Raw genomic sequence first — 14,334 nt, forward strand, 5'->3', positions numbered from 1 at the left:
AGTAGAGTTTGAAGTCTGGTATTGTAATACCACCAGCATTGCTCTTTTTGCCTAGAATTGTTTTGGCTATTCTAGGTCTTTTTTTGTTCCATATGAATCTTTGGATTATATTTTCTATTTCAGTAAAGAATGTCTTTGGGATTTTGATGGGGATTGCATTGAATTTGTATATCAATTTTGGCAGTATAGCCATTTTCACTATGTTGGTTCTCCCTAGCCACGAGCATGGGATGTCTTTCCATTTCCTAGTGTCCTCTTTAATTTCTTTTGTTAGGCTTTTATAGTTTTCATTGAATAATTCCTTTACATCTTTGGTTAAGTATATTCCTAAGTAATTTATTCTCTTGGGGGCTATTGCGAATGGGATCATTTTCTTGATTTGGCCTTCTGTTTGTGTATTGTTGGTGTACAAGAAGGCTACTGACTTTTGAAGGTTAATATTGTATCCTGCCACTTTGCTAAAGTAGTTTATTAATTCTAGTAGTTTGGGAGTGGAGTTTGTTGGGTCACTCAAGTAGAGGATCATGTCATCTGCGAATAGGGATAGTTTAATTTCTTCTTTCCCTATGTGAATCCCTTTGATATCCTTTTCTTGCCTTATTGCTTTGGCTAAGGGTTCCAGCACTATATTGAAGAGAAGTGGAGAGAGTGGGCATCCCTGTCTAGTTCCTGAATTTAAGGTGAATGGTCCAATCTTTCACCATTTAGTATAATACTGGCTGTAGGTTTTCCATATATGGCTTTCACTATTTTGAGGAATGTACCTCTTATTTCTATTTTTTCTAGTGCTTTCAACATGAATGGATGTTGTATTTTGTCAAATGCCTTCTCCGCATCCAGAGAAATTATATGATTCTTATCCTTAGCTCTATTGATGTGATGTATTACATTGATTGATTTGCGAATGTTAAACCAGCCTTGCATCTGTGGGATGAAGCCTACTTGATCATAGTGTATGATTTTTTAAAATTTGTTTCTGGATTCTGTTGGCCAATATTTTATTGAGGAGTTTTGCGTCTGTGTTCATTAGAGATATAGGTCTGTAGTTTTCTTTTTTTGTTGGGTCTTTCCCTGGTTTGGGGATGAGAGCAATATTAGCTTCATAAAATGAGTTTGGTATTGCTCCTTCTGTTTCTATTTCTCGGAAGAGTTTCAAGAGTATAGGTGTTATTTCATCTTTAAATGTCTTGTAGAATTCTGCAGTGAATCCATCTGGACCTGAGCTCTTTTTAGTTGGCATTTCCCTGATTACTTCCACAATTTCGTCGTAAGAGATTGGTTTGTTCAATTTGTTTTCCTCATCGTTGTTCAGTGTGGGTAGCCTATATTTATTTAAGAAATCATCCATTTCTACTAGATTTTCTTGTTTCTTTGAGCACTGTCCTTGGGCTTTCTCAAGTAGTGCTCTACTACTTGAGCTACAGTACCACTTCTGGCATTTTCTATGTATGTGGTCTTCGTGCATGCTAGGCAAGCACTCTATTATTAGGCCAAACTCCTGGCCCACATTTTTCTTTTTCTAGAGAAACTTTATTTGCCTATTTCCATGTATAGCTGACCCATGAATCACTATGGTTCAACTTAATAATTTCTGACTTTACAATGGGGCAAAACCAGTATGTATCAGTAGAAACTGCACTTTGAGTGCTAGTGACTCATGCCTGTAATCCTAGTTACTCAGAAGGATGAGATCTGAGAATCATGGCTCAAAGCCAGAGTCTTTGAGACTCTTATCTCCAATTAATCACCAAAGCGCTAGCCTTGAACAAAAACAGCTCAGGAACAGAGCCTAAGCCCTGAGTTCCGCCCCACAACTGCAACAAACAAAAAACTGCTCTTTGCCTGTAATCCTTGCTACTCAGGAGGCTGAGATCTGAGGATCTCTGTTCAAAGCCAGCCCAGGCACAAAATAACCTGAGGCTCTTATCTCCAATTAACTCCTAGAAAATGGGAAGTGGGGCTTGGCTCAAGAGTAGAGTGGTAGCCTTGAGCTGCAGAGCTCAGGGGCAGCACAAAGGTTGATTACAAGCCCTAGACTCCCCCCTCCTCCCCCCCAAAAAAAACCCTGCTCTTTGAATTTTTCTTTTCATGGCTACTGATACACTTATAAAGAAAAATTATAGTGTACTATGTTGTTTAAGTATCTTTATTTATTTATTTATTTTTTTGCCAGTCCTGGGCTTGAGCTCAGGGCCTGAGCACTGTCCTTGGACTTTCTCAAGGCTAGAGCTCTACCACTTGAGCCTCAGCACCACTTCTGGCTTTTATCTATGTATGTGGTACTGAGGAATCAAACCCGGGTCTTCATGCATGATAGGCAAGCACTTTAACCACTAGGCCAAACTCCCGGCCCTGTTTAAGTATCTTTAAATGCTTTCTCTATTTCTGATATTTTAACATATGACAAGTTTTTTTTTGAAATTTAACTCCATTATAAACCAAGATTAATCAATAGTTATTTAGTCTTTGTGTCATTATACACTTTAACTGGCTTATGGTAAAAATATAGACAATGTGACAAACTACAGACTCATTACAATATATAATATGGTTTTTTCAACAGTGAAGGCACTCATATATTTCTTATCTTTTTCTTTTTTTGCTGGTCTTGGGATTTGAACTCAGGGCCTTAGCTTCTTTTGCTCAAGGGTGGCACTCTACTACTTGAGCCACAGTGCCACTTCAGTCTTTCCTGAGTAGTTTATAAGTAGTAGATAAGACTTTCCTTCCTTCCTTCCTTCCTTCCTTCCTTCCTTCCTTCCTTCCTTCCCTCCCTCCCTCCCTCCCTCCCTCCCTCCCTCCCTCCCTCCCTCCTTCCTTCCTTCCTTCCTTCCATCCTCTTTTGTGGGTCATGGGGCTTGAACTCTGGGTCTGGGCACTGTCCTGGAACTCTTCAGCTCAAGGCTACCACCCTACCCTTGAGCCAAACCCCACTTCCCATTTTCTAAAGGTTAATTGGAGTTAAAAGTCTCAGGTCCTTTTGTGCCTGGGCTGGCTTTGAACAGAGATCCTCAGATCTCAGTCTCCTGAGTAGAGCTAGGATTACAGGCTGAGCCTGGCACGGCATATATATATTTTTTGTTGTTGTTGTTTTAAATATGTGTGTATGTGTCAGTACTGGAGCTTGAACTCAGAAGCTGGGTTCTATTTCTTAGCTTTTTGCTTAAGGCTGGTGCTCTATCACCTGATCCACAGTTCTACTCTGGCTTTTTAATGGTTAAATGGAGATAAGAGTTTCAGACTTTACTGCCCAAACTGACTTCAAACCGTGATTCTCAGATCTTAGCCTTCTGAGTAGCTAGTATCATAGTGATAACTGAGTAAAAGAATGCTGACTTGTTGGGGATATTGTTCAGAGGTAAAACACATGATTAGTTTATGCAATGTTTTGAGTTTAACCCTCAGCATGCATGAATAAATAAGTAAAAAAAGTGATAGAATTGCCTAACGTTAGATTCTTCCATTACACTTATATTTAATTTATTCATTGTATTCTTGTATTTGCTCATTATTAAGTATTTGAAAACCCATTTCAAGAAAAGCAACTGTTTAAAAGTATTATATGACTTAGATGAAAATATGCTCAACTTTGTTAGAGATATAAATGTAAGCATTTATATCTTGTAAAAACTTGGAAAACGGTTATACATTTTTGTCTCTCAAGAAGACAAAAATCTCCAAGTCTGACAATTTGTCATGCTCCTGAGGCTGTGGGAAAATTGTATACACTACTGGTAGGAGTTGTAATTGATAAATTTGTATTCTTTAATTCATCATCCAACTTTGGGAAATTTATCTTAGAGATACCTGTATCTAGTACAAAGATGTATGTGGAAGATCACTTACTACAGTACTATTTGTAACAGCAAAGGAAAAAAAATTCCCATACACATTAATATGGACTGTATAAATGCATTGTGACATATTCACTACATAGTTATAAAATAGGGAATCCTTTAAACTTAAAAGGGAGAGTAAAAGAAGGGAAGAAAAAAGGGGAGAAGAAAGGGAAGGGAAGCTCAGATAGATGGAAAAATAATTAATTAATTATTATTATTATTATTATTTTTTTTTTGCCAGTCCTGGGCTTGAGCTCAGGGCCTGAGCACTGTCCTTGGACTTTCTCAAGGCTAGAGCTCTACCACTTGAGCCTCAGCACCACTTCTGGCTTTTTTTCTATGTATGTGGTACCGAGGAATCGAACCCGTGTCTTCATGCATGCTAGGCAAGCACTTTAACCACTAGGCCAAACTCCCGGCCCCTTATTATTTTTTTTTTTTTTGCCAGTCCTGGGACTTGAAATCAGGGCCTGAGCACTGTCCTTGGGTTTTCTCAAGGCTGGAACTCTACCACTTGAGCCACAGCACCACTTTCAGCTTGTTTCTATATATGTAGTACTGAAGAATCAAACCAGGGTCTTCCTGCATGGTAGGCAAACATCCTAACACTAGGCCTAATTCCTGGCCCACAGTTTTTACTTTTTTTTTCTTTTTCTTTTTTTGCCCGTTGTGGGGCTTGGACTCTGGGCCTAAGCTACCACCCTATCCCTTGAGCCACAAAGCCACTTCTAGTTTTTAAATAGTTAATTGGAGATAAAGTCTCACAGTCTTTAGTGCCCAGGCTGGTTTTGAACCACGATCCTAAGATCTCAGCCTCCTTGGTAGCCAGGATTACAGGTGTGAGCCATCATGCCCAGCTAAGGTTCTTCTTTTTAAGCATTACCTGACATGCTTTGGCAGTGACATCAGGTGGTGTATCTGAAGTGAAGGCTGGTCTAAGTGCTGCTCCTACCTGATAAGAAATTTCATGATATCAAACATCAATAAGAAAGCAAATCTTAAACATTATTTCAAATTTATTTGTAAGTTACTCTGGGCACCTGTAATGTTTGTCTATCCTGAATATCTTCCCTTATTTTTAGATATTGGCATCTCAGTTTTTCCTTTGGGAAATCATTTCTTCCCCAAGTGTTAGTCTATGTAGTTTCCTTGGAATGGGCAGTACTGTTTGTCTCCAGGGACTCACAACTGGGACACTGAAAGCTCCTAAGCCTTTTGCTGAAAGTCTTGGGAAAGAAATTCTCTTTCTTCATAAGGTCCTGATTGCTGACAGTCATCTTGTTATCATTCAAGTGAGAAAATCTCTAACCATACATGGTGTTCCCTCTGGGAAGAAGTGATATAGACAGCCAACCAGCTGGTTAATTGCTCTAGTTTCTTTCACGGTCAGCCATTAGGAGTGACCTCTGAGTTCTACTTGGGTGAATAGAGTTACAGGATTACAAGACAGGTAATGTTATGTTATCTTCCTTGATCTCCTTACATTGATCAATGGATCAGTCAAATCTAATCAGCTTTTAAAAAGTATAAAGCCAGGAACATAAGCCTGAATCGTTTCCTAGATCTAGTAAAAAAATAATGAAGTTACACATAATATTCTATTATAGGGGTAGTAAAAATAAAATACACACGTGGCTTAAACAGAGTAGTGTTATGCTGCATATTCAGATATTTAAAAGGTTAAAGTTTCATTACTACTTTATTTCCTCAAATTAGCCTGATTTTAATTATGAAAACTAACCCTTAAGATATAAGATTTATTTTATATACACCACTTTGCTTTTACTTGCACTCTTAAAAAATATTAGCTATTAGAGTTCCTCTACAGTGTGTACTTTATGCATACTCACAATAGTAGTAATATGTTAGAAGAGATATCCTTCATGAATATAGGTGACATGACATTTTACCAGTGTTGTTTAATATGAACAATTCTAACAGAAAATGCTTACATTGGCTTGATACTGTTCTAGAATCACATGACCTGGAAACTCTGGTTCTGGAATAGCTGCAAATTGCCGAATAACAACTAATAGTGTTTCAAGGCCAGAAAGACGGAGCTGATCACTGTGATCTGTGGCAGCCATAAAAGCCATGCGAATTAAGTCAGCAAGATGTAACACCAAAAAGTCATCTGTAAAATTAAAAAGATCTTATCAAGAAAAAGAATATGCTGGAACTAAAGTTTATATAGTTACATTTTGTCCTCTAATTTCATACCCTAGAATTTTTTTAAGGTACCTTTCAGTTGATTACTGCTTATTTTCACTGTTTTAAATATAGAATTTAAGCTAAATGTTATGATGCATGCCTGTAATCCCAGCATTGAGAGCATGAGGTAGGATGGTTTTGAGTTCAAGGCCAGTCTGGACAGAACAGTGAATAGGTCAGCTACACAGTGAAACCCTGTCTCTAAAAAAAAAAATCTCTGAACACACACACACACACACACACACACACACACACACCAGATTTTAAGTGCATATAAACACATAAACACAAAAACACAAAAAAATCTGAACTTTAACAATTACATAATGCTATGCAAAAGCTAAAGACAAAATTAGCGTCATTTAAAAGTGTTAACAGTCTGTCCTTAATGTACTATGTTATCTCTCATCTCTTTTGCTGTCCCTTGGTTATCTCATATTGTTATAGTATTTCATCTGGTTATCTGATATATTGTATATATGCATATTTGGTTATTTGAAGTCAGATAGGGAAGGGAGGAAAACAAGATGAGGGGTGGGGATAAGGGGAGGGAAATGGGGACCAAGACATGAGAAAGAGTATCAATGTATGTGAAGCAATGCACCTTCTATCTGGTGAATATAATGTAACCCTTCTATTAATTACAATAAAAAATATATAAAAAAGTGTTAACAGTCTTTTCAATAAACAGTCTTGTTCAAAATTTCTGAGAAATGTACATTAGTTGATACTTAACAGACCTTGGGTTTTGATGAATTAGGCAGTAACTGATGCTCTTTTAATGTTCCTTTATTCATTTATGTTTTTAGCAATGTTGCAGATTGAACTCAGAACCTCATGCTTGCCAGGCAGGTGTTTTGCCATTTAAGCCATATGATCAGCTCCCCTACCTTTGGAGCCTTAGTTATTGTGTTGAGTCTTCTGTCCAGGACTATCCTGGACTCTGACTCTCCTCCTACCTATGCCTCCCATGTAGCCTAGGTGGAACTATAGGCATACACCACTCCATGCCCCACTTATTGATCAAGACAGGGTCTCATCAACATTTTTCCCAAGGCTGGCACTGAGCCAAGATCCTCAAAATCTCTAGATTAGAAGTATGAGCCTAAGTACTTAGCTCTTAAAGTTCCTTTTAAAAAAGTTTCACTGGGAGAGAGAGAAGAGGTGACAATGTCCAAAAAGAAACGTACTCTTTACCTGACTTACGTAACTAACCCCTCTGTACATCACTTTTATAACAATAAGAATATTCAAAAGAATAACAAAAGGGTTTTAAGGGTGCTGGTGGCTCATGGCTATAATCTTAGTGACTCAGAAGGTCTCAAGATCTGAGGTTGATATGTTCCCAACCTGGGCACACAAATCTGAGAGACTAATTTCCAGTTATGTCATTTGGTTCTTTGTATAGCCTGAATACATCTATAAATATTATATATAGATCTATCTATATATGTATGCTAGTACTGGGGCTTGACCTCAGGGACTCAAGTTAGGTGCTTTACCACTTGAGCCATACTCTACTTCTGACTTATTGCTATTTAACAGGAGAAAGGATTTCCTAGATTTTTCTGCCCAGAATGGCTTCAAACCATGATCCTTAGATCTCAGCTCCTGAATAGTTAGAATTACAGGTGCGAACCACGAGCACAGAAGGATAGCGTAATTTTTTCATATATTGAGACATATACAAATGATGGACATACAATAATGATATAAAATAAATGATTATTTCTTTACTGTAACAGTATTTGATATATCAATTTTGAGACATAAGAAAATCATTTATCGTGTTTCAATATGGTTAGAAATATAGATAACCTTTACATAGAAAACATGACAGTAATTCACAGAAAAGCCCTGTTTCACAGTGAAGAACTCCCAAATCTCAGTAAGCATAAACAATTTTAATTGAGAGCATAGGAAACAGGAACTATCCATGGTATATTAATTTTATACCCAAAAGTATCTTTCATAGTACTTATCCCAAATAGAAACTTCAAGAAATACTTGGTTGAAAAATAATTATGCCAGGAGCATGCACAAAGATCCAGGTTCGATTCCTCAGTACCACATACATAGAAAAAAGGTGGAAGTGGTACTGTGGCTCAAGTGGTAGAGCTCTAGCCTTGAGAAAAGTCCAGGCCCTTAGTTCGAGCCCCACGACTGGCAAAAAAAAAAAAAAAAAAAAGAAAAAAAAATTAAATCAGAGACACCTTATAATTACACTGGTAATAGTAATATTTGCTCTATAATTATTTGTGATTATTTTGTCTGATATTCCTATGGCATTTAGAAATGTACACTGTGGCTTTTCTTTTTTCTTTTTTTTTTAAATGCCCGTACTCGGGCTTGAACTCAGAGTCTGGGCTCTGCCCTTCAGCTTTTTTAGTCAAGGTTGGTACTTTACCACTTCAGCCACAGCTCTACTTCTGGCTTTATTGGTTAATTGGAAATAATAGTTTCACAGACTTTTCTGCCTGGTCTAGCTTTAACTTCAAGCTTCAGATCTCAGTCTCCTGAGTAGCAAGGATTATGAGAATGAGCCACCAGTGCCTGGCATGCATTGTGTTTTTGAACATGTATTCTTACATGGTTTTTAAAAAGAAAATAAAATATACAGCATACACACATATTGGGAAGGTCAAAACATAATTACAATCAGTTTACGTGACACAGAGATAGGCCTACATGTTTCTACATAGTATCTATGAGACCAAAACAACCTATTAGCAAAATTTGGTAAAAATTACAAATTAGAAAATGATTTTTTGTGAATTAGCTACTGTAAACTCTTCTTGAGAACCTAATTGCTTCACTGAACATCCCCTTTAAATTTAAATGCAAAAAAGTTTTATCTAAAAAAGTAACATTAAAAATGTAGTGGCTAATATATTGAAACAATTTAGCTGGGCACAGCGCCAGTAATCCTAGATACTCAGGAGGACCTGTGACTCTTATCTCCAATTAACCTCTAGAAATAAACAGGAAGTGGGGCTTGGCTCAAGGGTAGTGTGTTGGGCTTTAGAGCTCAGGGACAGTGCCCAGGTCGACTTCAAGACCCATGACCCACAAAATCCCCCCTCCCAAAACCTTATATAAACATGATGAAGTTTCATAACTGAGTTGGAAGAATAAAGCTTTTTAGCTTTTTACTTATATCTCTTGATCTTTTTTTTTTTTTTTTTTTTTGCCAGTCCTGGGCTTGAGCTCAGGGCCTGAGCACTGTCCTTGGACTTTCTCAAGGCTAGAGCTCTACCACTTGAGCCTCAGCACCACTTCCGGCTTTTTTCTATGTATGTGGTACCGAGGAATCGAACCCAGGTCTTCATGCATGCTAGGCAAGCACTTTAACCACTAGGCCAAACTCCCGGCCCTCTCTTGATCTTTTTATTACTATGCCACTTACTTCTTGAATCCTTTTTTTTCATTTCTTGTGCTAGAGCAATGTCAAAATGTGCACTGTTTGCATTCTCACACTGTTTAATTATCCTACAGACACATTCAGCAGCAAAGACTCGAGTGGCCCATCGGGGATTTGTAAAAGGGTGTGATTTTTCATTATTTCTAGTGGTCAGGACTGATGCATCATCACCTCTGTCTCCTTCTTCCTCTTGCATTGCATCCACACAGGTTACTCCTGTAAAATCTTTTACCAAGAGAAAGCAAACATGATAATTAACTGCAGTTTATATTTGCCAAGGACTTTAGTTTTAGACTGATCAATCACATGCTACTAAATAATTATCAGGTCTAATAAGTACAAGCGATAGTGTTAAGCTAAAGGAAATGCTATGAAAGCCAGCCAGTGGATCATTCCTGTAATACTAGCTACTCAAGAGGCTGAGATTTAAAGACTGAGTTTTGAAGCCAGCCTGAGCAGAAAAGGAGACTATTTCCAAATAACCAGCAAAAGATGGATTAAGCTGGGTGCTAGTGGTTCAGGTCTGTAATTCTGGCTACTCAGGAAGCTGAGATCTGAGGATTATAGTTTGAAGTCAGCCCATGCAGAAAGTCCATAAGATTCTTATCTCTAATAAACTACTCAGAAAAAGCCAAAAGTGGTGCTGTGGCTCAAGTGGTAGAACGCTAGTCTTGAGCACAAAGAGAGTCAGGGTCAGCAGCCAGGCTGAGTGCAAACCCTAGGTCTGGAAAAACAAAGGAAACACCATAATGGAAAGTTCAAGGGTTGTGCTTTTTTGAGGGGTGGGGAAAAAAATTCCATGGGTTTTATGCAGACTTAGGCTCGTATCTCTGTTTTTAAGCGATCTACTTCCTCTTGAAGCATTTTTATTGTTTATTTTTTCATCTGTAAAATAAAGGAATACTCTCTATTCGCAGGATGGGTTGAAGAACTAAATCAGGTAATATATACAGAATCAGTCTTTATTTTTATTCTTTCTCTCACTTATTTTCTGTCCTATATTAGAATATACGCTTAAAAATCCAAGTACATAGTTGGGCGCGGTGGCTCACGCCTGTAATCTTAGCTGCTCAGGAGACTGAGATCTGAGGATCAAGGTTCAAAGCCAGCCTGGGCACAAAAGGACCTAAGACTCTTATCCCCTAGAAAATGGGAAGTGGGGCTTGGCTCTAGGGTAGGGTGGTAGCCTTTAGCTGAAGAGCTAAGGGACAACGCCCAGGCCCAGGGGTAGGGTGGTAGCCTTGAGATGAAAAGCTCAGGGTCAGCGCCCAGGCCGAGTTAAAGCTCCATGACTCACAAAAACAAAAACAAAAAAACCCCAAGTACCTATCTTTTACTAAGTATTGTGAGATACTAGGGAAATAGCACTATTTTCTAATGGTATCTGAAATGAACATCGCTAATTGTGAATTACTGATGTTCTAGTTAGTTTAGGTACTAAACTAGGTACTTTGGTAAGATTTCCATAGTTTTGGGGTTTTTTTTGGTTCCCTTCCCCCACCCAGCAGTCAGTTGTGGGGCTTGAACTCAAGGCCCGGCCCTATCCCTGAGCCTCTTTGTCTTTGTGCCCAAGCCTAGTGCTCTATTACTTGAGTCACAGGTCCATTTATGGTTGAGTGGTTAGCTGCAGGTAAGAGTTTCAGGGGACCTTCTGCCTGGGCTGGCTTCCAACTGTGATCCTCAGATCTCAGTCTCCTGAGTAGCTAGGATTACAAGTGTGAGCCACCAGCATTCAGCAGATTTCTGTAGTTTTTTCTGGTTCTGTAGTTTTTTTTTTTTGATAAACAATCTCAAAAGTGATAATCATATATAAAAAGAGATAATGGGACAATATAATTTAGGTTATAGGTTTTGTTTTTTGGCCAGTCCTGGGCTTGAGCTCAGGGCCTGAGCACTATTCTTGGACTTTCTAAAGGCTAGAGCTCTACCACTTGAGTCTCAGCAGCATCATTTTCAGCTTTTTTCTATGCATGTGGTACCAAGGAATTGAACCCGGGTCTTTGTGTATGCTAGGCAAGCACTCTATCACTAGGCCAAACTCCCAGCCCTAAGTTATAGTTTTAATAATATAAATGTTTTTTGGTACTGGAAAGTCATTTAGGATAATCAAAGCAGAAAATAAATCTTAAAGGTTGGATTCATTTTGTGTAATTCAAAGAGAATTATTTCTATAACATCACAATAGAATCATTTTTTGAAGAAACAAATGACAACTCAATTAGAACTCAATTAGAATTAGATACAATTGGTACATTCCAAGGGGGAAACAATTTTGTATAAAGTTTCTTTTTTCCCCTCATCTTAATCTTTCATCTGGTAATTAGTCACACTTACCTGCAGATGCAGCAAGCACATCTTTACAAAGCTTTAACCAAAAGGAGAGCTTTTCTACTGCCATGGATGTTAGCATGTGATTTAAAGTCTCTTTGATATCTTGGCATAATCTTTGATCTGTCTCTTTGTCCAATAATGTCAATAATGCCCCTTCAAGGCCCACTTCTCTGATGTTAGCATCTGACAAGAAGAAAACTGGTGATCTAAGTAATACAGAAAACAAAACTGCCATATGAGAAGCAAACATATTCAATAATTATTAAATATTATACATACATATATCTTAAAGAACTAGCCTATATATTGAACTTAAATCCAGAAATGGAATTTAGTCTACAGTTAAACTTTAGGACGACTATGATCCTATATAGTTACTGAAGTACAGGGGTCTAGAAGTCACAGCTTCTCATTGCCAGGGAAATGCTCTACCACTTGAGCTATACCTCTAGACTCCCTGTCCAGCTATCTAAAAAAAAAATCTATTGTCATATTAGCTGATAAATGTTCAGTACAATACACACATAGATTTTATCCAATGTTTCTTGCTATAATTCTTTTATTTTTTCTCTAAAGTTAATTTCAAATCAATAAACACAACTAAAATGTCCTCATTCTGACACACAGGACAGAATGTGAAGAGTACAGACAGAACAGAAAACAACCATTGCACAGAGAAAAATGTATAATTACTACAACTAAGTTATTGTGAACTATTAAATTAACAGCAAACATAATGCAATGTTCTCATTGGAATCAAGTATTTCAAACTACAAGCACTGTTCCAGCATCTACTTTCTTAAATTACAAAAATTTCAAAAACTCCTCTTAAACGATTTAACCCATCTAACGTTTATGAAATAATTTAGATTCTACCTGAAGATTTTGATATCCATAGTGTATCTTGGAACCAATCCCCTACAATACTAAGGGGTGACCATCTAAACATATCTTAAAGCTGTTTCATTGCAGCGTTTTTTTCTATTCAGTAACTTTATGCTATGAATATAGAAGTGCTGCACACATTTTGAAAATTTAGAAAGAAGATTAAGCACTAACCCTATTAAAAGACTATGCCAGACTATTTTGAACAGGGAATTATGTTTCAAAGATCAGAAGGTGAACAAATGTTTCAGATTAGTAGTCAAAAGTATTGTGTGAATACTGACTAAATCCTAATGTTCAGTGAGGGTGAATGTGTAGGTAGGAGCCAGAAAGAACACTTTTTGAATGCTGGGAAGTTTGAGGATTATTAATTTATGCTATAGTTTATTCATCTATATATACCAAACTAACACTGATTTTCATATGATGGCAATGATGTGTGGTCATGTTAGAGAATGTTGTTATTTTGGGGAAATGAGAACTTAAGTATTTAGGGATGAACTGTCCACAGTTTTCTTTGCAATAACTTGACAAAAATTTCGTATGGAGAAATGGATACAAAAATATAAAACAAATGGAATAAAAATAGTAACTAGGAGAATATATGTGTTCACTGCATGGTTCCTTTAATTTTTCTGTGGGTTTGAAAAATGACAACATTTTAAACACACAATGAGTTCTTTAATTTTGCTCATATAACCAATTCAATATTTCTAGAAAATTTACCCGAATGCAGACATAGTGAAAACATAAAGCAACTGCTACAATTTCAGTGGTGAATAGGAACTTGAAGTCCCATTAGGAAGAATGTTTGGGCCAGGAGTTTGGCCTAATGGTAGAGTGTTTGCCTAGCATGCGCGAAGGCCAGAGGGGAGTGGTGGGGGTGATGGGGTGGGGGTGGGAGCTCAATTCCTTGGTACCATATACATAGAAAAAACTGGAAATGATGCTGTGGCTCAAGTGGAAGAGCTCTAGCCTTGAGAAAGTCCAAGGACAGTGCTTAAGCCCTGAGTTCAAATGCCAGAACTGGCAAAAAAATATATATATATATAGAATGCTTGATATTATTACATTATTAAAGTTGTCATAGCTATGCTGATTAACCCAAGTTAACAATGAACTTTTTTTTTTGCCAGTCCTGGGCCTTGAACTCGAACTCAGGGCCTGAACACTGTCCTTGGGCTTTCTCAAGGCTAGAACTCTACCACTTGAGCCACAGCACCACTTCTGGCTTTTTTTATATATATATGGTATCGAGGAATTGAATCTGAGTCTTTGTGCATGCTAGGCAAGCACTCTACCACTAGGCCAAACTCCCAGCCAACAGTGATACTAATTATGAACTATAGTACAGACTACTGATAGTAAAATATATGGATCTGAAAGTATTACAATACTGGAAAGCTTTATTAACTCTTTGAATTAATAGAAGTATGATAATACTATAGAAATTATACATACTCAAGACATTATTATTACCCTTCTTTGGTACTGGCATTTGAATTCAGTGTCTCACATTTTCTAAGCAGGCACTTTACCACTGAACCATATTTCCAACCCTCTTTTTTTTTTTTGCAGTAGGTATTTTAGAATTAGCCCGATTCTTGCCCAGGTAAACACCTGGACCATTATTTGACTATTTTAGGA

The 14,334-nt window shown here is 37.5% G+C and overlaps 1 protein-coding gene across 4 annotated transcripts in view; it reads right to left on the reverse strand.

The window, feature by feature from the left end:
• The window catches only part of Heatr5a (HEAT repeat containing 5A), a 110,179-nt gene that overhangs the window by 25,569 nt on the left and 70,276 nt on the right, over nucleotides 1-14,334 (reverse strand). For all 4 annotated transcript variants that reach the window (XM_090345353.1, XM_090345354.1, XM_090345352.1 and 1 more), the window contains 4 exons: nucleotides 11,806-11,985; nucleotides 9,457-9,696; nucleotides 5,792-5,973; nucleotides 4,723-4,791 (listed from right to left, as the gene is read on the reverse strand). In XM_090345353.1, coding sequence (XP_090201479.1) covers nucleotides 4,723-4,791; nucleotides 5,792-5,973; nucleotides 9,457-9,696; nucleotides 11,806-11,985 — 671 coding nt within the window. The remainder of the gene's footprint in view (nucleotides 1-4,722; nucleotides 4,792-5,791; nucleotides 5,974-9,456; nucleotides 9,697-11,805; nucleotides 11,986-14,334) is intronic.

This window comes from Megascapheus bottae, chromosome 14 (genome assembly GCF_031878675.1).
Source record: "Megascapheus bottae isolate mThoBot1 chromosome 14, mThoBot2.hap1, whole genome shotgun sequence".
Classification (NCBI taxonomy): Eukaryota; Metazoa; Chordata; class Mammalia; order Rodentia; family Geomyidae; genus Megascapheus; species Megascapheus bottae.